General features: G+C 41.9%; 1 protein-coding gene across 2 annotated transcripts in view; it reads right to left on the bottom strand.

The window, feature by feature from the left end:
* Positions 1 to 5,080: 5,080 nt before the first annotated feature.
* Positions 5,081 to 22,073, bottom strand: part of LOC128697334 (uncharacterized) — a 122,967-nt gene continuing 105,974 nt past the window's right edge. For both annotated transcript variants that reach the window (XM_070094218.1, XM_070094217.1), the window contains one exon: positions 5,081 to 6,867. In XM_070094218.1, coding sequence (XP_069950319.1) covers positions 6,671 to 6,867 — 197 coding nt within the window. In that variant the 3' untranslated portion in view covers positions 5,081 to 6,670. The remainder of the gene's footprint in view (positions 6,868 to 22,073) is intronic.

Here is a 22,073-nt window from a genome sequence, read left to right on the forward strand (position 1 = left end):
ACACATATGCTGCTATGTATGATAATTCTATGTAACTGTATTTGTGTATACCTGAATAAACTTACTTGGGGTACGAGTATTCTACAGTTGTACTGTGCATAGCAAATAACTTATATGTTGGGGTATGCCACCTAGACGAGTTCGACGTCTGGTGTCGGAATTTTCCCTACAGCGTTGTTGGCAAATTGCTCGTTCCATTGGCATTAATTATGAACGCACTCTTACAGTTGCGCAGCTTCATACTCTTTTAAGTATCAAACTTCGGGAAGAGGAGATGGCACATCAGACTCCTTCCTCTACGGGAGCCAGGAATGAAACCCCGATGTTCTCGCAGGAGGAAAATGATACGTCAACGGAGCAAAGTCGTCAGTCTTGTGCAATAGGGTTGTCTGAAGGCGAATCAGCTGCATTGGCACTTGAGTTGGCGAAAATCAATCTTGAGCAGACTAGGGAACAGAGGGCACATGCCAAGAAAGAGTTTGATAGGGAAAAAGAAAGAAGGCAGTTCTCGCAAGTTGTTCCCCGCTTCAGTGAGGCAGAACCAGAACAACTTTTCGAAACTTTCGAAAATCAGGCTCGAGCCTTGAGGTGGCCGGAACAGCAGTGGGTGTTATTGGTTCACACAGCGTTGTTTGGTAAGGCACAGGAATTTACCTGATTTTTTTCGATTATAAAGTGGTGAGCACCACAGTTCTGGGAGCATATCAATATATCCCAGCTAAGTATAGGAAGTCATTCAAGTTAGGCAGACGACAGCTTGGTCAATCCCTGGTGGATTTTGTGCGACAGCAGACCAAAGCTTTTACCAGCCAGTATAAAGCAAGTGGTGTTGCTATCTTTGATGATCTCGTGCAGCTTGTCCTAGTTGACAACCTGCTGGAGTCTGTGGGACCAGAGGTTAGAGTCTTCTTGCAGGATCGTGTCTTAACTACTGCATTGGAGGCAGCCAGGTTGGCTGATACCTTTGAAACCAACCGCTCCTTGTCCGAGCGGTCCCATCTCTCATTTCAACAGCCTGGAATGAGCAGAGATCGTCAACATTGGAAGATGAAGTGCCAGCCGGAGGAAGAACGTCTACGTCAGCCAACTAAGTCACCTGGTGAGCCCCGCTACTCAACTTATGGTCAACCTGGTGAGTGACAAACCACTCAACATGGTGCAACTTGACAACAGTATCCAGAGCGACACCAGCCAGAGCGACACCAGTTGCAACATCAGCAGGGAGCTAAGGTCAAGACTGTCATCTGCTTCCTATGCAGCAAAGTAGGTCACATCCGTCCCAACTGCCCCCATAAGCCCCAACCGTTAGGGAGAATGTAGTGTCCCTAGTAACATGTCCCTGAAAGAAGTAGAGATAGGGATGGCTCCTTATTATTGTCAGAGTCGTATTTCCCTTCAGGAAGACTCAAAAACAACTGAAGCCAGAACCTTCAGAGATACTGCAGCATATTGCTCACTTATAAGAGAGGGAGTTTACCTGGAGAGAGTTCCGGGGATCAACGCCCCCGCGGCCCGGTCTGTAACCAGGCCTCAGGGTGGACCAGAGCCTGATCAACCAGGCTGTTACTGCTGGCTGCACGCAAACCAACGTACGAGCCACAGCCCGGCTGATCAGGAACCGACTTTAGGTGCTTGTCCAGTGCCAGCTTGAAGACTGCCAGGGGTCTGTTGGTAATCCCCCTTATGTATGCTGGGAGGCAGTTGAACAGTCTCGGGCCCCTGACACTTATTGTATGGTCTCTTAACGTGCTAGTGACACCCCTGCTTTTCATTGGGGGGATGTTGCATCGTCTGCCAAGTCTTTTGCATTCGTAGTGAGTGATTTTCGTTTGCAAGTTCGGTACTAGTCCCTCTAGGATTTTCCAGGTGTATATAATCATGTATCTCTCCCGCCTGCATTCCAGGGAATACAGGTTCAGGAACCTCAAGCGCTCCCAGTAATTGAGATGTTTTATCTCCGTTATGCGCGCCGTGAAGGTTCTCTGTACATTTTCTAGGTCAGCAATTTCACCTGCCTTGAAAGGTGCTGTTAGTGTGCAGCAATATTCTAGCCTAGATAGAACAAGTGACCTGAAGAGTGTCATCATGGGCTTGGCATCCCTAGTTTTGAAGGTTCTCATTATCCATCCTGTCATTTTTCTAGCAGATGCGATTGATACAATGTTATGGTCCTTGAAGGTGAGATCCTCCGACATGATCACTCCCAGGTCTTTGACGTTGGTGTTTTGCTCTATTTTGTGGCCAGAATTTGTTTTGTACTCTGATGAAGATTTAATTTCCTCGTGTTTACCATATCTGAGTAATTGAAATTTCTCATCGTTGAACTTCATATTGTTTTCTGCAGCCCACTGAAAGATTTGGTTGATGTTCGCCTGGAGCCTTGCAGTGTCTGCAATGGAAGACACTGTCGTGCAGATTCGGGTGTCATCTGCAAAGGAAGACACAGTGCTGTGGCTGACATCCTTGTCTATGTCAGATATGAGGATGAGGAATAAGATGGGAGCGAGTACTGTGCCTTGTGGAACAGAGCTTTTCACCGTGGCTTCCTCGGACTTTACTCTGTTGACTACTACTCTGTGTTGTTAGTGAGGAAATTATAGATCCATCGACCGACTTTTCCTCTTATTCCTTTAGCACGCATTTTGTGCGCTATTACGCCATGGTCACACTTGTCGAAGGCTTTTGCAAAGTCTGTATGTATTACATCTGCATTCTTTTTGTCTTCTAGTGCATCAAGGACCTTGTCGTAGTGATCCAATAGTTGAGACAGACAGGAGCGACCTGTTCTAAACCCATGTTGCCTTGGGTTGTGTAACTGATGGGTTTCTAGATTGGTGGTGATCTTGCTTCTTAGGAGAGAGAGAAATGCGAGGGAGGGGTAGAAATATAGAAAAAAGGGAGAGAGAGAGAGAGAGAGAGAGAGAGAGAGAGAGAGAGAGAGAGAGAGAGAGAGAGAGAGAGAGAGAGAGAGTAGGGGGAAGGGGAGGGAAAAAGGCTATGAGAGAGAGAAACGCGAGGGAGGGGGAGAGAGAAAGGTAGGAGGGAGGAGGGAGTGAAGGCAAGAGCGGGGGAGGGGAAAGTTCTGTGGGGGAGGGAAAGGTGTGTGGGGGGGTGAGGGGATGCGGTCAAATTCCAAGGATCAGCTGTGTGAATGAGTGGGTGTGTGTACTCACCTAGTTGTGGTTTCAGGGGTCGAGACTCAGCTCCTGGCCCCGAGTGTGTATGTGTGTGCACGTGTGTGTGTGTGAGCACGTGTGTGTGTGAGCACGTCAGTTGTTTATATGTCCCAGAAATACAATTCACCTCTGTGTATCTGTAATACTAGTAAGATACCATTAACAGAGTAATTCTAATAATTATAATACTAGCGTGTGTTAACGAGTCTTTCTTTCACCCAGTTATGTACTACCTTTTACTACATGTGTACCCAATACTTGCTTCTCAGATTGTACTGTCTTTGTGTCCTAAAACATTATCTCTCAAAACTGTTGTCAGGGCTGTAGTCCCATTAGCCACAACTTAATCTTCCTGCCTATTCCTTGCTCCTACAAATTTTATCTTCCTACTACTGCTAGGTGTTGTGTGTATGATAATCGCTCTGGAGCAGGGTTTGTGATAGCCAGCTACCAGTGATCGTAGGGCCGGCTCTACCACTCAAAACTTCCCGCCAACCACAAACAGGTGATTTGTACGTTACTCCTCAGAGGGGACGTCCATCCAGATGCCTGATGTACGATGCTCGCTGTACGATGACTCATGCACCTCGCCCATCCGCCTCTGACTTCTTCAGCTATTCTTTTCTCGTTGCCCTTTTGAGTCCTCATTTACCACACTTATCACTTGTATACTGCTACTTTTATAATTTACACTTCACTTTTGGTAAGTACACTTCTTATTTGTGATGACACCCAACCTGTTATGCCAGCACTACTTCCTCAGGCCTACTGCTGCCACCACCTCTGCTTATATATATTTATGTATATATATAATCCCCTTTCTGGCTAGCTTGTTCACGCAGGCTGTGCTACATCAGTTTCTCGTTAGCCAACCTCTCTTAATTCTATTTGATCTTTTCTCTTTAGTCACTCACTTTGTATATTTGTAAGAGTGTGGCAACAAGTGCCAACTAGGCCTCAACGAACTGGCACTTTGAAATTTTGTTGTATAATTTCAGGCTTTCTCTCGTCTTTACTTTATTTATTTTTGCTAATACTTTGGTTATCACTTGTAGGGTTGTTCACTGACGTTGTCACTAACACTGGTTGCTTCTAGCTGCTAAAGCACGCCCTAAAAGCACTAAGATTCTCGGAGCCTGGCGCTTGTGACCCACTACACTACGTGTGTGTGTGTGTTTGCATGTAAAATAGTCTCATATGTGCACTGCCATTGCAGCTTACTGGAGTGAGAGATTAGAGAAACTGTACAATTAGATCCAGTGAAAAGCAGGAATGCTGTAGGCACAATAAGAGAACACTATAAACATCCTAGTCTTGTGCCTAAAATAATATTCAACATCTTACAAGAGGATATCAGATATGCTTCTGGGACAAGTGTAAAAGGCTTCATAGGAAACTGGATAAGTTTCTCCAATTGCCCAATCAACTCAGAACTGACAGATGTATGGATGGGACCATGGGCTGCCAGCAGCAACTGCCTGGTTATCTAAGCAAGCACCAAACAAGCTTGGTCCATGGCTGGGAATAAAAAAAAATTCTCTAAACTCATCAAACTCAGAAACAACCTTCAGAAAGCTTGTATTGTATTATATTGTTTTGCATCGTAACTTCATAAAATAATACCACTCACCTTTTATAATTGACACTTACAATGTTTATTACTTCATGAATTATCTCATAACTGGTATCTCTTTTAACTTCCTATTAATGCCATTTATCAGATCCATAAAAATGATAATAAAACTATGTATAAGACTAGACTAAGTTTTAAACAGGTATCCCCCTCCAGGTATCCTGTGTATTGCATGTGAAATAATTGACAATAATATTGTATGTTATGAGTACTGTACTACTAAAAATATAGAAATTATATTAATAAAAAAAGAATTGTAATAAAAAAAAAGTAAAGTCAATGTTTATTTAGATAAATGAAAAGGTAATCCATACCAAGCATTACAGATAATAAGTGTGACAAAACTGGGCACAAAAATAAAGACTATTATTCAAGTTGAACCTTCCAAACTTAGTAATAGTGGTTACAGTAACAATAATTATAAAAGTAGATAAATGAAATTGTATACAAAAGCACTGTTCTAACTCATATGTAGCAAGGTTATAAGAATCTTGAAAAATGCAAAATGTAAAGTACTTTTAAGTACTTTAATAACAGGCAATATAATTTTACAATGGATAAAAGGAAACACTAATCTTACAATGGGTTTTTTGGCTAGTCAAGTAGTACTGGTAGACAGGCACATATTACTACTACATGGAGTTGCAAACTTATGACTGTGTGGCTGATGGTTAAGTTAGGCCAGATTCACTGACTTGACTGTTCAAGTCTTAGTCACTGATTATTCCATACTATTTATCTGACTGTTTTTCCTTCAGTAATCTGACCAAAATATTCAAAACAATGGTGTAGTTTTTACCACAGCCAACACATGCAAAACAATATATACACCAGTCTACAGTGTCTGGGAACAATATGTATATCAGTCTACAGTGTCTGGGAACAATATGTATATCAGTCTACAGTGTCTGGTAACAATATGTATATCAGTCTACAGTGTCTGGGAACAATATGTATATCAGTCTACAGTGTCTGGGAACAATATGTATATCAGTCTACAGTGTCTGGGAACAATATATATATCAGTCTACAGTGTCTGGGAACAATATGTATATCAGTCAACAGTGTCTGGGAACAGTATGTATATCAGTCTACAGTGTCTGGGAACAATATGTATATCAGTCTACAGTGTCTGGGAACAATATGTATATCAGTCTACAGTGTCTGGGAACAATATGTATATCAGTCTACAGTGTCTGGGAACAATATGTATATCAGTCTAGTGTCTGGGAACAATATGTATATCAGTCTTCAGTGTCTGGGAACAATATGTATATCAGTCTACAGTGTCTGGGAACAATTTGCTACTGATAAGAGAATCTGCTAGTCATTGTTTCTTGTCCATTTGATCTGCGTGTTAATTAAGTCCAGTAAATTCTGTTTCAATATAATGGAAGTGGCAATTCCACCATTTTTACTATGAAATTATCAAATGCCACTGAGGTCATACAGTACCTTGGGGAATGAGAGACATCCAAATATGGTCCACGGAATGAAAGGGCAGTGTATCTCAAATAACTCAGTATCAGTTTCTTGGGAGTTTTCATATTAATGAATATTAATGCCCTCACTTAATGTTAAGAATTTTTCTGGTGAACACAGTCAAAAAGTGCCCATTTTTTTAGAAGTTGTGGATAATATACATGATGGCCTTGTAGACATACAAATTCATATTTTCAGTAAGTACTAAGTTAAAACATCACAAAAATACATTATTTCACTGACAAATATAATCATAATTATATATATATATATATATATATATATATATATATATATATATATATATATATATATATATATATATATATATATATATATATAAAAATAAAATGATTCAATTTTTACTTGTGGGTATGTACTATGCATCAAATTTGACTTTCTGTTGTACATCAGTTGAGCTCAAATGATAAACTACATTTATGTCCTTGAGGAACTCTTGGGTATTCTCTGGCTTCTTTTTATATGTGATTTGATCAGTGACGAAAAATCCATCAATAGTCTTTGTCTCCTGCAACTCTTTGTAGAGGCATGCAAGTATATATTTATAGCCATCCCCTGAAATCAGATAAAGATAATTATTACATGTGCATGGCCTAGCAAAATGCAAATAAATTACTAATAGGTTTATGTACTTGGTAACTTTGGGTCTCACTCTCCATTAGTGACAAATGATGCCCAACATTCAGCTGGAGCTTTATATAAGATAAGATAAGATTTCGTTTGGATTTTTAACCCCGGAGGGTTAGCCACCCAGGATAACCCAAGAAAGTCGGTGCGTCATCGAGGACTGTCTAACTTATTTCCATTGGGGTCCTTAATCTTGTCCCCCAGGATGCGACCCACACCAGTCAACTAACACCCAGGTACCTATTTGCTGCTAGGTGAACAGGACAATAGGTGTAAGGAAACGTGTCGAAATGTTTCCACCCGCCGGGAATCGAACCCGGGCCCTCCGTGTGTGAAGCGGGAGCTTAAGCCACCAGGCCACCGGGCCTGGTGGGGGATTATAATTTCTTTAATACCATATAAAAAAAAAAACAGATTTTAAGAGCAATTTTTTTTAATGCTTTATTGTACTTGTGTGGCTTTGTTAACTTTACTCAAATTGATTCTGAAAAATGAAAATGAAAATGAAAATTTTATTTCTTTGCAAAGCTTACAGTGTGTGGTTTACATATTACAAAACATTAAGTTTACCTGGACCTGGAGTTTACCTGGAGAGAGTTTCGGGGGTCAACGCCCCCGCGGCCCGGTCTGTGACCAGGCCTCCTGGTGGATCAGCCCCTGATCAACCAGGCTGTTGCTGCTGGCTGCACGCAAACCAACGTACGAGCCACAGCCCGGCTGATCAGGAACTGACTTTAGGTGCTTGTCCAGTGCCAGCTTGAAGACTGCCAGGGGTCTGTTGGTAATCCCCCTTATGTGTGCTGGGAGGCAGTTGAACAGTCTCGGGCCCCTGACACTTATTGTATGGTCTCTTAACGTGCTAGTGACACCCCTGCTTTTCATTGGGGGGATGGTGCATCGTCTGCCAAGTCTTTTGCTTTCGTAGTGAGTGATTTTCGTGTGCAAGTTCGGTACTAGTCCCTCTAGGATTTTCCAGGTGTATATAATCATGTATCTCTCCCTCCTGCGTTCCAGGGAATACAGGTTTAGAAACCTCAAGCGCTCCCAGTAATTGAGGTGTTTTATCTCCGTTATGCGCGCCGTGAAATTTCTCTGTACATTTTCTAGGTCAGCAATTTCACCTGCCTTGAAAGGTGCTGTTAGAGTGCAGCAATATTCCAGCCTAGATAGAACAAGTGACCTGAAGAGTGTCATCATGGGCTTGGCCTCCCTAGTTTTGAAGGTTCTCATTATCCATCCTGTCATTTTTCTAGCAGATGCGATTGATACAATGTTATGGTCCTTGAAGGTGAGATCCTCCGACATAATTACTCCCAGGTCTTTGACGTTGGTGTTTCGCTCTATTTTGTGGCCAGAATTTGTTTTGTACTCTGATGAAGATTTAATTTCCTCATGTTTACCATATCTGAGTAATTTAAATTTCTCATCGTTGAACTTCATATTGTTTTCTGCAGCCCACTGAAAGATTTGGTTGATGTCCGCCTGGAGCCTTGCAGTGTCTGCAATGGAAGACACTGTCATGCAGATTCGGGTGTCATCTGCAAAGGAAGACACGGTGCTGTGGCTGACATCCTTGTCTATGTCGGATATGAGGATGAGGAACAAGATGGGAGCTAGTACTGTGCCTTGTGGAACAGAGCTTTTCACCGTAGCTGCCTCGGACTTTACTCTGTTGACGACTACTCTCTGTGTTCTGTTAGTGAGGAAATTATAGATCCATCGACCGACTTTTCCTGTTATTCCTTTATCACGCATTTTGTGCGCTATTACGCCATGGTCACACTTGTCGAAGGCTTTTGCGAAGTCTGTATATATTACATCTGCATTCTTTTTGTCTTCTAGTGCATTTAGGACCTTGTCGTAGTGATCCAATAGTTGAGACAGACAGGAGCGACCTGTTCTAAACCCATGTTGCCCTGGGTTGTGTAACTGATGGGTTTCTAGATGGGTGGTGATCTTGCTTCTTAGGACCCTTTCAAAGATTTTTATGATATGGGATGTTAGTGCTATTGGTCTGTAGTTCTTTGCTATTGCTTTACTGCCCCCTTTGTGGAGTGGGGCTATGTCTGTTGTTTTTAGTAACTGAGGGACGACCCCCGTGTCCATGCTCCCTCTCCATAGGATGGAAAAGGCTCGTGATAGGGGCTTCTTGCAGTTCTTGATGAACACAGAGTTCCATGAGTCTGGCCCTGGGGCAGAGTGCATGGGCATGTCATTTATCGCCTGTTCGAAGTCATTTGGCGTCAGGATAACATCGGATAGGCTTGTGTTAATCAAATTTTGTGGCTCTCTCATAAAAAATTCATTTTGATCTTCGACTCTCAGTCTGGTTAGCGGCTTGCTAAAAACTGAGTCATATTGGGACTTGAGTAGCTCACTCATTTCCTTGCTGTCATCTGTGTAGGACCCATCTTGTTTAAGTAGGGGCCCAATACTGGACGTTGTTCTCGATTTTGATTTGGCATAGGAGAAGAAATACTTTGGGTTTCTTTCGATTTCATTTATGGCTTTTAGTTCTTCCTGCGATTCCTGACTCAGTGTCTCCCTACGCATTTCAGATATATTGACCTCTTTTAGCCGCTCTGTTATTCTTTTCCGTCGCCTGTAAAGGGAGCGCCTGTCTCTTTCTATTTTACATCTACTCCTCCTTTTTCTTAGAGGAATAAGCCTTGTGCATACATCGAGTGCCACCGAGTTAATCTGTTCTAGGCATAAGTTGGGGTCTGTGTTGCTTAGTGTATCTTCCCAGCTTATATCGGTTAGGACTTGGTTTACTTGGTCCCACTTTATGTTTTTGTTATTGAAGTTGAATTTGGTGAATGCTCCCTCGTGACTAGTCTCATTTTGTCGGTCTGGGGCTCCACGCATACATGTCTGAACCTCAATTATGTTGTGATCTGAGTATATTGTTTTTGATATGGTGATATTTCTTATCAGATCATCATTGTTAGTGAAGATGAGGTCTAGTGTATTCTCCAGTCTAGTAGGCTCTATTATTTGCTGGTTTAAATTGAATTTTGTGCAGAGATTTAAAAGCTCGTGTGAGTGTGAGTTTTCATCAGAGCTGCCTCCTGGTGTTATTACTGCAACAATATTATTTGCTATATTCCTCCATTTTAGGTGCCTTAAGTTGAAATCCCCCAGGAGCAAGATGTTGGGTGCAGGAGCTGGAAGATTTTCCAGACAGTGGTCAATTTTTAACAGCTGTTCCTGGAATTGCTGGGATGTTGCATCTGGAGGCTTGTAGACTACCACAATGACTAGGTTTTGGTTCTCGACCTTTACTGCTAAAACTTCCACTACATCATTTGAGGCATTAAGCAGTTCTGTGCAAACAAGTGACTCTGCAATGTACAGGCCAACCCCCCCCCTTTTGCCTGTTCACTCTGTCACATCTGTATAGGTTGTAACCTGGGATCCATATTTCGTTGTCCAAGTGATCCTTTATGTGGGTCTCAGTGAAAGCCGCGAACATTGCCTTTGCCTCTGCAAGCAGTCCACGGATGAAAGGTATTTTGTTGTTTGTTGCTGGCTTTAGACCCTGTATATTTGCAAAGAAGAATGTTATCGGACTGGTGGTATTGTTGGTACTGGGGGGGGATCTTTTTTCCGGCATTAGTATCTGTATCTGTTGGTTTGGAGTGGAGGCCATCGACTGTGGTTCCACTCCAGGAATGACTGGATTTGGTGTACGATTTCTGCCATTTCCTGCCAGTTTTTTTTCCTTCCTGGCACTAAAAAACCTCTCCCTCTTGAGTGGCTGTGGCTACCCAGGTTTTCCCATGGCCTGGATGTTTTGTATCTTTTTGTCCCCTTTAGATGGTATGCCTGGCAATTTAAGTTATAGCACAGTCTTTCCTGTACTGAAGAGGTACACATTTCAGGGTGAAAAAGCTTACAGGAAGGGAGTTTGCATTTTCCTGTTGTCATATGGGCATGGCATTTTCTAGGGTGGTCATAGTTGCATGTCCCATCTGTTTTTCCAGATTTCCCATGCCAGCAGATACCAAGTGCATAGTATGTGCACAGGCTTGGTTTCCGCTTGCCTTGGGTTTCTGTGACTGTATTCCCTGTTGGTGCATGTTTCCCTGTCTTACTTCTATCATCCCTAGCACCAACAATGGAGCTCCCACCAGTTGTTTTTGGTAATTTATCCTCAGTATTGCTATTGGAGTCCTCTTGTTTGCTATTTCCTGCGGTATTTCTAGTTTGCAATATTGGTTTTATCTTATCTTTGACTACACTTGTTTCCCTACTATGGCTCCTGTCCCCTATGAGGTCATTTATATGTATTCCTTCCTGCGTATAATTCCCGACTACCTGGACAAAATCTCCAGCTTCACCATTACTGTCTCCCAGGACAGTATCTCCAGCTTCACCATTACTGTCTCCCAGGACAGTATCTCCAGCTTCACCATTTCTGTCTCCCAGGACAGCACCTCCAGCTTCACCATTACTGTCTCCCAGGACAGCACTATCAGCCCCACATTTACTGACTACCAGGACATCACCTCCAGCCTTACAGTTTGTGACTACATGGCCAGTATCAAGGGCAGTACCATTCAGCCCAGACTTTTTATGTTCCCATCTGTTGTAGAAAGCTTCCAGGTTTTCTATGAAAGCAGCTTTGATGTTGTCCTCTTTTAATACCCTTGTGATTTTAGTCCACAGATTTTCCTCATTTGGGCATACCCAAAAACACTTCTCTGTTTTAATACTGCTTGTAGCTAGTTCTTGAATATCTGCACAAGGGGCGTGACACCAATTTCCACAAAAATGACAATTTATCCATGTGGAAGCCCGTTTGTTTGACTGACCACAGACTACACACAGCTTCATAATGATTTGAATGGTTGATTTACTGCAATTCTACTAGCAACCTCTTGAATATTCTATTAATAACCTCCTTAAATGAAGCTCTAGCTATTTGTATTTCTGTTTCTAACTGTTTTTGTATATTGGACAGCTTACCGTCACGTTCCTGATTTTTAATGTTTGTGTTTATAAGGGCGCCTACAACCCCATCCGTTTACAGCCACTAGCATGCCTAGGCATTTGAGCAGACTAATCCTAATTATTACTGACTACTCTATATTGACATAATACATTTTAGTATTCACTATTTCACATTAATATAAAAGTTTGGTAATTAAAAAATTTATCATTAATAAGACTGATAACAGTGAGGTAGCAAGAAAAAAGTATGATTTAGTAATAGGAATGGTTTTAACTCGGTATGATATGCTGTTTCTACAATCGAAAGCTCCTTTATTGGCAGAGTATTTCAGGCAAACTTAGGACTAACTTAATATTAATTAGACAATAACTATATCAGGAAATTTATGTTTACAGTCATATGGGTGAGTGTAAGTATAAGATCAGAAATTTACAGATAATGAGAGTTACGTCTATTAAAATAGTTTTAGATGTGTTCATGATAATGAAAATAGCATGTGTGGCTTTCACACAACTGATGTTGGGGTGTGTTAGTAAGATAAGGTGTTTTTTAACGGTACTTTTGAAAATGCTGGTTGAGTCAGTGGTTCTGGAGATTTTGGGCAGAAAGTTCCAGATCTTGGGCCCTTTTATGTTCACTGAATTTTTGAAAAGATTTAGCCAAATACAAGGAATATCATAGAGATTTTTGTCTGGTATTATGTCTATGGGTCCTGTTGCAGCTATCAGGAAAGTGTTTTAGTTCAAGATTAATATGGTTCTGTAAATGTAGGTTGCACTGTTGTAGGCGTGAATGTTTTGTACAGTTTAGGTCTTTGAAGAGTGGGGAGGTGTGTTGTCTAGCATTGGATTGCATGATAATTCTTACCGCAGCTTTCTGTTGGGTTAATATTGGCTTTAAGTGGGTTGCTGCTGTTGATCTCCAGACCCATATAGCATAGGTGAGGTAGGGATATATGAGTGAATAGTATAGTGAGTAAGGCTGATTGTGGTATATAATAATGTATCTTTGAGAGGATCCCAATTGATCTGGGGACTTTTCTTTGGCATGTGTTGGCTATGGGTGTTGAATTTCAAGTTCCTGTCAAGGTGCAGACCCAGAAATTTGCCCTCATTATGTTTAGCATTGAGTGTTATCAATCATAATGTTCAGTTGGGCATCACCTGTTCTGCTCCTAAACATAATGTAGAAGGTTGTTGTCAATATTAACCCTTTCAGGGTTTCGGCCGTACTAGTACGGCTTACGCACCAGTGTCCAAGACGTACTAGTACGCATAAATTCTAGCGCCTTCAAATCTAATGAGAGAAAGCTGGTAGGCCTACATATGAAAGAATGGGTCTATGTGGTCAGTGTGCACAATATAAAAAAAGTCCTGCAGCACACAGTGCGTAATGAGAAAAAAAAAACTTTGACCGTGTTTTTGGATTAAAACAGCAACTTTGCACTATATTTTTGTATGGTATTTATTGTTGTATTCTAGTTTTCCAGGTCTCATTGTATAGAATGGAAGACATATTACAGAAATTGAGATGATTTTGACTGGTTTTACAATGAAAAGTACCTTGAAATTGAGCTCAAAGTAGAAGAAATGTTCGATTTTTACCAAAGTTCGAAAGTAAACAAATCATGCTAAGCGTCCAATACACGTCAACTGGTGAGTCTAATATTCTTTCACAAGTGTTTACCTGGAGTTTACCTGGAGAGAGTTCCGGGGGTCAACGCCCCCGCGGCCCGGTCTGAGACCAGGCCTCCTGGTGGATCACAGCCTGATCAACCAGGCTGTTGCTGCTGGCTGCACGCAAACCAACATACGAGCTACAGCCCGGCTGATCCGGAACTGACTTTAGGTGCTTGTCCAGTGCCAGCTTGAAGACTGCCAGGGGTCTGTTGGTAATCCCCCTTATGTGTGCTGGGAGGCAGTTGAACAGTCTCGGGCCCCTGACACTTATTGTATGGTCAATATTATTTATACCATTTCTACACTAATGCATTAGTCTGCATAAGAGTAAATCTTTTTTTTTTTTTTTTTGAGAATAAAAATTCAAAGTGGAAAGCAAACAAAATGTAAGAGGGGCCTGGGGACGTGACTAATGAACAGAGGAAATGTTATTTTAGTGCCAGGAATGTCTTTCTTGTTTATTCTGGACCCTATTTGGAAGTTGGCATCTTTTGAAATTTGTGTGAAATTGGCAAAATTGATAAATTCTGACCACTGTATTGGATAGTTGAAATCGGTAAATTGGTGGTTTCTTGTACTCATTCAATAGAAAAAAATGGAGTTCTAGCGAAATAGTTATGATTTCTGTCGACTAGCAGACTGGAAAATTTTTAAATTTGGGAGACCCTGAGAACAAGTCTCTGAGAGGGCCTGTGGACCCTTAAAGGGTTAAGGATAAGTTTATTGGCAGTCAACCAGATCGATATTTTTACTAGCTCTTCATTAACAATAGTGCTGAGTGAGGAAAGTCATGTCATGAGCAAAGAGAAAAAAACTAAGTTGTTATAATACGTTTGGAAGATAAGTGATGTACAGCATAAGAGGAAGAGCAGGGGGCCAAGGATACCTCCCTGTGGTATTCCAGTGTCCAGAGGTCTTGTTGATGAGGTTGTGTCCTTAATAGAGATGTATTGATGTCTGTTAGCAAGGTAAGATTTGATATATGTAAGTGTGTGGCCTCTTATACCATAACGATCAAGTTTGTGGAGTAGGATGCTGTGGTCTACTGTGTCAAAAGCTTTCCTTAGGTCAATAAAGAGTCCTAGTGGATATTCATTTTTTCAAGTGCAGTGTAAAGTAGGTCTAGCATTTCTACAATTGCGTCGTTTGTGCATTTGTTTTTCCTGAAGCCAAACTGGCAGGGGCTGAGGATGCTTTGTGATTTTATAAAGGAGCATAATCTCTTGTGCATGAGTTTCTCGAAGATTTTGGATAGCAACGGTAAGTCTGATATTGGCCTGTAGTTGTTTACATCTGTGGGGTCACCACTTTTGTGTATTGGTGTAACCCTTGCTATCCTGAGTTGTGTTAAAGAGTAATGAAATAGTGAGTGAAAGAACATGAGCCGTTCATTTATACAATAATGGTGGGACCTGTGCTAGACTTCCCGATTTATTTATTAGCGACTTAATAATTGCAATGACTTCTGCGGACTTGGTTGGTGCAAGACAGAAGGAAGTTGGGAAATTCCCATCTAAGTAATCACTCACTTGGGCACTTTTGCCTGGGATTTTACTAGCGAGATTTGATCCTATGGTTGAGAGGTCATTTATCTTGTTAACTGTATCAATAAGCTGTAGTTGTGGTTTGTTCGGTTGAATTTGGACAATATCTCTAGTTTTATTCAGTTTATGGGTGCCAAGAATCCGAGTGTCTTCAAGTCTTTTTTATATTTCCTCTTGTTTTGGTGAAATCTATTCGAATAGTACAATTGCTTAATACAATAGTACAATTACTTGTAATTCCTTGACTGGGAATGTTTCTGGCACAAAAAAACTTAAAGGTTATTTATGCAAGTTAGTGTTGTGGTCATGAAATTAGCAGAAGAAATCAAAGTAGATAAATGTCTTAAAGCTAGGGAATGCAAATAATCATAGAATTTATAAATTAAATAATATACAACTGGACTATACAGAATAGGAAAAGGAAATATAGTTAAGCAGTAATCTGAAGCCAGGACAACACTGAGTACAGTAAGGCCCCGCTTTACGGCGTTCCACGCTAATACGGTGATGTCAATTTATGACCAAAATTTGCTATAAGGCAAGCGGTCTTTTAAATATGGCACGCCCCACCCGGCTTGTTTACATTCTTCGTGACCATATCTATTATGTCTTGACACTTTCCAAAATTTCAAGTGTTATTGAATATTTTATTTGTACTCTGATAATTATAATTATGTGTACCTGTACCTAAATATACTTACACACTGTGCTGGTGTGCAGGTGCACATTAAAATTGCTACGAGTCTCTCTATTCATGATGCCAATACTACATAATAATAATCACTCTTGGGCACATTAAATGTCTTATTTTACATTAAAATAAACATTTTCATTAATCCATTTATGATATTTTCCTCAAAATTATGTAAGACACATGTTACATAGCATATAAACATAATACATACACTCACAGAATAAAAATTTACCTAAATGAGATTTGTTTACAAAGTGGCTGTGTAGGTAGTGTCGAAAGAATTGTGTTTTCTCTAGTCAAACACTGGAGGGTAACTGTAGGAAAATATTCCTTTCGTATGCCTTCACTCTATATATATAACAATTGTGGGTTTAGCGCTTTTTTATTATGATAATAACAATATCTTCATACACTCTAAAAATGGTGTGTTACATGAGAATGGGAGTGTTGCTGTTTGTCTATTCTGTACTAACTTGTACACAATGTAAGAGTATTTGTATTATGAGGTAATTATTATTATAATAAAAAATATTGTGAGGTAAAAGTTTTACAAACTCTTACAAACATACGTGAATGAACTAAAAGTAGACACATATTAATACGCATTCATTTTGCCTGACCAAGTGATCGCCCACTACCTGTTCAGTTTGTGTTTTTACATTGTCTGAGCTCTGTATCTCGTTCTCTTTCATTTACTCTTTCGTTAACTAGTTGGCTCTCATTGACGATGGCATCTAAGCTTAGCTGTGATAAAAAGAGGAGTCGTAAGCCTCTTACTTTAAGTGCCAAGTTAAAGGATGATGGTGTGCCATTCCGATTTTATTCAATAAACACCTTGCCACTTACCTCTCACACATTAATATTAATATTTCAAGGGAAGTAATAAGTTTGTGCAAGAAAGGTATAAAATACCGACAATATGAAAGTTAAGACACATGTGCAACATCTGGATATCTTTATTGTAGTAGACGTTTCGCCATCCAGTGGCTTTATCAATACAGATTCTAGGACATCATAGGAAGACAGTAGAACTATATACAAAAGATGAGGTAATCAGTCCCTCGGCCTTGGAGTTAGTGTTCACAGCATCGTGGTGGAGGAGAGTCTGGAGCAAAGGCAAGAAGACTGGCGCTTTTTATAGGCGTCAGTGAATGGGACGGGCAGCAGACGAGGGCAGTCACTGGTAGGCGGGATTCCCCAGTGGAAGTAGGTCCTTCCCAAAGAGATGGGTTAGTTGCAGCAGCCGTGAAGAAGGTCTTGTAGATGTCCTCTGAACCAAGATTCCATGATGTTGCAGTGTCTGACAAGTTGTGCAAGAAAGGTATAAAATACCGACAATATGAAAGTTAAGACACATGTGCAACATCTGGATATCTTTATTGTAGTAGACGTTTCGCCATCCAGTGGCTTTATCAATACAGATTCTAGGACATCATAGGAAGACAGTAGAACTATATACAAAAGATGAGGTAATCAGTCCCTCGGCCTTGGAGTTAGTGTTCACAGCATCGTGGTGGAGGAGAGTCTGGAGCAAAGGCAAGAAGACTGGCACTTTTTTTTATAGGCGTCAGTGAATGGGACGGGCAGCAGACGAGGGCAGTCACTGGTAGGCGGGATTCCCCAGTGGAAGTAGGTCCTTCCCAAAGAGATGGGTTAGTTGCAGCAGCCGTGAAGAAGGTCTTGTAGATGTCCTCTGAACCAAGATTCCATGATGTTGCAGTGTCTGACAAGTTGTGCAAGAAAGGTATAAAATACCGACAATATGAAAGTTAAGACACATGTGCAACATCTGGATATCTTTATTGTAGTAGACGTTTCGCCATCCAGTGGCTTTATCAATACAGATTCTAGGACATCATAGGAAGACAGTAGAACTATATACAAAAGATGAGGTAATCAGTCCCTCGGCCTTGGAGTTAGTGTTCAAAGCATCGTGGTGGAGGAGAGTCTGGAGCAAAGGCAAGAAGACTGGCGCTTTTTATAGGCGTCAGTGAATGGGACGGGCAGCAGACGAGGGCAGTCACTGGTAGGCGGGATTCCCCAGTGGAAGTAGGTCCTTCCCAAAGAGATGGGTTAGTTGCAGCAGCCGTGAAGAAGGTCTTGTAGATGTCCTCTGAACCAAGATTCCATGATGTTGCAGTGTCTGACAAGTTGTGCAAGAAAGGTATAAAATACCGACAATATGAAAGTTAAGACACATGTGCAACATCTGGATATCTTTATTGTAGTAGACGTTTCGCCATCCAGTGGCTTTATCAATACAGATTCTAGGACATCATAGGAAGACAGTAGAACTATATACAAAAGATGAGGTAATCAGTCCCTCGGCCTTGGAGTTAGTGTTCACAGCATCGTGGTGGAGGAGAGTCTGGAGCAAAGGCAAGAAGACTGGCACTTTTTTTTATAGGCGTCAGTGAATGGGACGGGCAGCAGACGAGGGCAGTCACTGGTAGGCGGGATTCCCCAGTGGAAGTAGGTCCTTCCCAAAGAGATGGGTTAGTTGCAGCAGCCGTGAAGAAGGTCTTGTAGATGTCCTCTGAACCAAGATTCCATGATGTTGCAGTGTCTGACAAGTTGTGCAAGAAAGGTATAAAATACCGACAATATGAAAGTTAAGACACATGTGCAACATCTGGATATCTTTATTGTAGTAGACGTTTCGCCATCCAGTGGCTTTATCAATACAGATTCTAGGACATCATAGGAAGACAGTAGAACTATATACAAAAGATGAGGTAATCAGTCCCTCGGCCTTGGAGTTAGTGTTCACAGCATCGTGGTGGAGGAGAGTCTGGAGCAAAGGCAAGAAGACTGGCGCTTTTTATAGGCGTCAGTGAATGGGACGGGCAGCAGACGAGGGCAGTCACTGGTAGGCGGGATTCCCCAGTGGAAGTAGGTCCTTCCCAAAGAGATGGGTTAGTTGCAGCAGCCGTGAAGAAGGTCTTGTAGATGTCCTCTGAACCAAGATTCCATGATGTTGCAGTGTCTGACAAGTTGTGCAAGAAAGGTATAAAATACCGACAATATGAAAGTTAAGACACATGTGCAACATCTGGATATCTTTATTGTAGTAGACGTTTCGCCATCCAGTGGCTTTATCAATACAGATTCTAGGACATCATAGGAAGACAGTAGAACTATATACAAAAGATGAGGTAATCAGTCCCTCGGCCTTGGAGTTAGTGTTCACAGCATCGTGGTGGAGGAGAGTCTGGAGCAAAGGCAAGAAGACTGGCACTTTTTTTTATAGGCGTCAGTGAATGGGACGGGCAGCAGACGAGGGCAGTCACTGGTAGGCGGGATTCCCCAGTGGAAGTAGGTCCTTCCCAAAGAGATGGGTTAGTTGCAGCAGCCGTGAAGAAGGTCTTGTAGATGTCCTCTGAACCAAGATTCCATGATGTTGCAGTGTCTGACAAGTTGTGCAAGAAAGGTATAAAATACCGACAATATGAAAGTTAAGACACATGTGCAACATCTGGATATCTTTATTGTAGTAGACGTTTCGCCATCCAGTGGCTTTATCAATACAGATTCTAGGACATCATAGGAAGACAGTAGAACTATATACAAAAGATGAGGTAATCAGTCCCTCGGCCTTGGAGTTAGTGTTCACAGCATCGTGGTGGAGGAGAGTCTGGAGCAAAGGCAAGAAGACTGGCGCTTTTTATAGGCGTCAGTGAATGGGACGGGCAGCAGACGAGGGCAGTCACTGGTAGGCGGGATTCCCCAGTGGAAGTAGGTCCTTCCCAAAGAGATGGGTTAGTTGCAGCAGCCGTGAAGAAGGTCTTGTAGATGTCCTCTGAACCAAGATTCCATGATGTTGCAGTGTCTGACAAGTTGTGCAAGAAAGGTATAAAATACCGACAATATGAAAGTTAAGACACATGTGCAACATCTGGATATCTTTATTGTAGTAGACGTTTCGCCATCCAGTGGCTTTATCAATACAGATTCTAGGACATCATAGGAAGACAGTAGAACTATATACAAAAGATGAGGTAATCAGTCCCTCGGCCTTGGAGTTAGTGTTCACAGCATCGTGGTGGAGGAGAGTCTGGAGCAAAGGCAAGAAGACTGGCACTTTTTTTTTTTATAGGCGTCAGTGAATGGGACGGGCAGCAGACGAGGGCAGTCACTGGTAGGCGGGATTCCCCAGTGGAAGTAGGTCCTTCCCAAAGAGATGGGTTAGTTGCAGCAGCCGTGAAGAAGGTCTTGTAGATGTCCTCTGAACCAAGATTCCATGATGTTGCAGTGTCTGACAAGTTGTGCAAGAAAGGTATAAAATACCGACAATATGAAAGTTAAGACACATGTGCAACATCTGGATATCTTTATTGTAGTAGACGTTTCGCCATCCAGTGGCTTTATCAATACAGATTCTAGGACATCATAGGAAGACAGTAGAACTATATACAAAAGATGAGGTAATCAGTCCCTCGGCCTTGGAGTTAGTGTTCACAGCATCGTGGTGGAGGAGAGTCTGGAGCAAAGGCAAGAAGACTGGCGCTTTTTATAGGCGTCAGTGAATGGGACGGGCAGCAGACGAGGGCAGTCACTGGTAGGCGGGATTCCCCAGTGGAAGTAGGTCCTTCCCAAAGAGATGGGTTAGTTGCAGCAGCCGTGAAGAAGGTCTTGTAGATGTCCTCTGAACCAAGATTCCATGATGTTGCAGTGTCTGACAAGTTGTGCAAGAAAGGTATAAAATACCGACAATATGAAAGTTAAGACACATGTGCAACATCTGGATATCTTTATTGTAGTAGACGTTTCGCCATCCAGTGGCTTTATCAATACAGATTCTAGGACATCATAGGAAGACAGTAGAACTATATACAAAAGATGAGGTAATCAGTCCCTCGGCCTTGGAGTTAGTGTTCACAGCATCGTGGTGGAGGAGAGTCTGGAGCAAAGGCAAGAAGACTGGCACTTTTTTTTTTTATAGGCGTCAGTGAATGGGACGGGCAGCAGACGAGGGCAGTCACTGGTAGGCGGGATTCCCCAGTGGAAGTAGGTCCTTCTCAAAGAGATGGGTTAGTTGCAGCAGCCGTGAAGAAGGTCTTGTAGATGTCCTCTGAACCAAGATTCCATGATGTTGCAGTGTCTGACAAGTTGTGCAAGAAAGGTATAAAATACCGACAATATGAAAGTTAAGACACATGTGCAACATCTGGATATCTTTATTGTAGTAGACGTTTCGCCATCCAGTGGCTTTATCAATACAGATTCTAGGACATCATAGGAAGACAGTAGAACTATATACAAAAGATGAGGTAATCAGTCCCTCGGCCTTGGAGTTAGTGTTCACAGCATCGTGGTGGAGGAGAGTCTGGAGCAAAGGCAAGAAGACTGGCGCTTTTTATAGGCGTCAGTGAATGGGACGGGCAGCAGACGAGGGCAGTCACTGGTAGGCGGGATTCCCCAGTGGAAGTAGGTCCTTCCCAAAGAGATGGGTTAGTTGCAGCAGCCGTGAAGAAGGTCTTGTAGATGTCCTCTGAACCAAGATTCCATGATGTTGCAGTGTCTGACAAGTTGTGCAAGAAAGGTATAAAATACCGACAATATGAAAGTTAAGACACATGTGCAACATCTGGATATCTTTATTGTAGTAGACGTTTCGCCATCCAGTGGCTTTATCAATACAGATTCTAGGACATCATAGGAAGACAGTAGAACTATATACAAAAGATGAGGTAATCAGTCCCTCGGCCTTGGAGTTAGTGTTCACAGCATCGTGGTGGAGGAGAGTCTGGAGCAAAGGCAAGAAGACTGGCACTTTTTTTTTTTTATAGGCGTCAGTGAATGGGACGGGCAGCAGACGAGGGCAGTCACTGGTAGGCGGGATTCCCCAGTGGAAGTAGGTCCTTCTCAAAGAGATGGGTTAGTTGCAGCAGCCGTGAAGAAGGTCTTGTAGATGTCCTCTGAACCAAGATTCCATGATGTTGCAGTGTCTGACAAGTTGTGCAAGAAAGGTATAAAATACCGACAATATGAAAGTTAAGACACATGTGCAACATCTGGATATCTTTATTGTAGTAGACGTCTGTATTGATAAAGCCACTGGATGGCGAAACGTCTACTACAATAAAGATATCCAGATGTTGCACATGTGTCTTAACTTTCATATTGTCGGTATTTTATACCTTTCTTGCACAACTTGTCAGACACTGCAACATCATGGAATCTTGGTTCAGAGGACATCTACAAGACCTTCTTCACGGCTGCTGCAACTAACCCATCTCTTTGGGAAGGACCTACTTCCA

The sequence above is a fragment of the Cherax quadricarinatus genome, chromosome 44 (genome assembly GCF_038502225.1).
Source record: "Cherax quadricarinatus isolate ZL_2023a chromosome 44, ASM3850222v1, whole genome shotgun sequence".
In the NCBI taxonomy this organism is placed as follows: Eukaryota; Metazoa; Arthropoda; class Malacostraca; order Decapoda; family Parastacidae; genus Cherax; species Cherax quadricarinatus.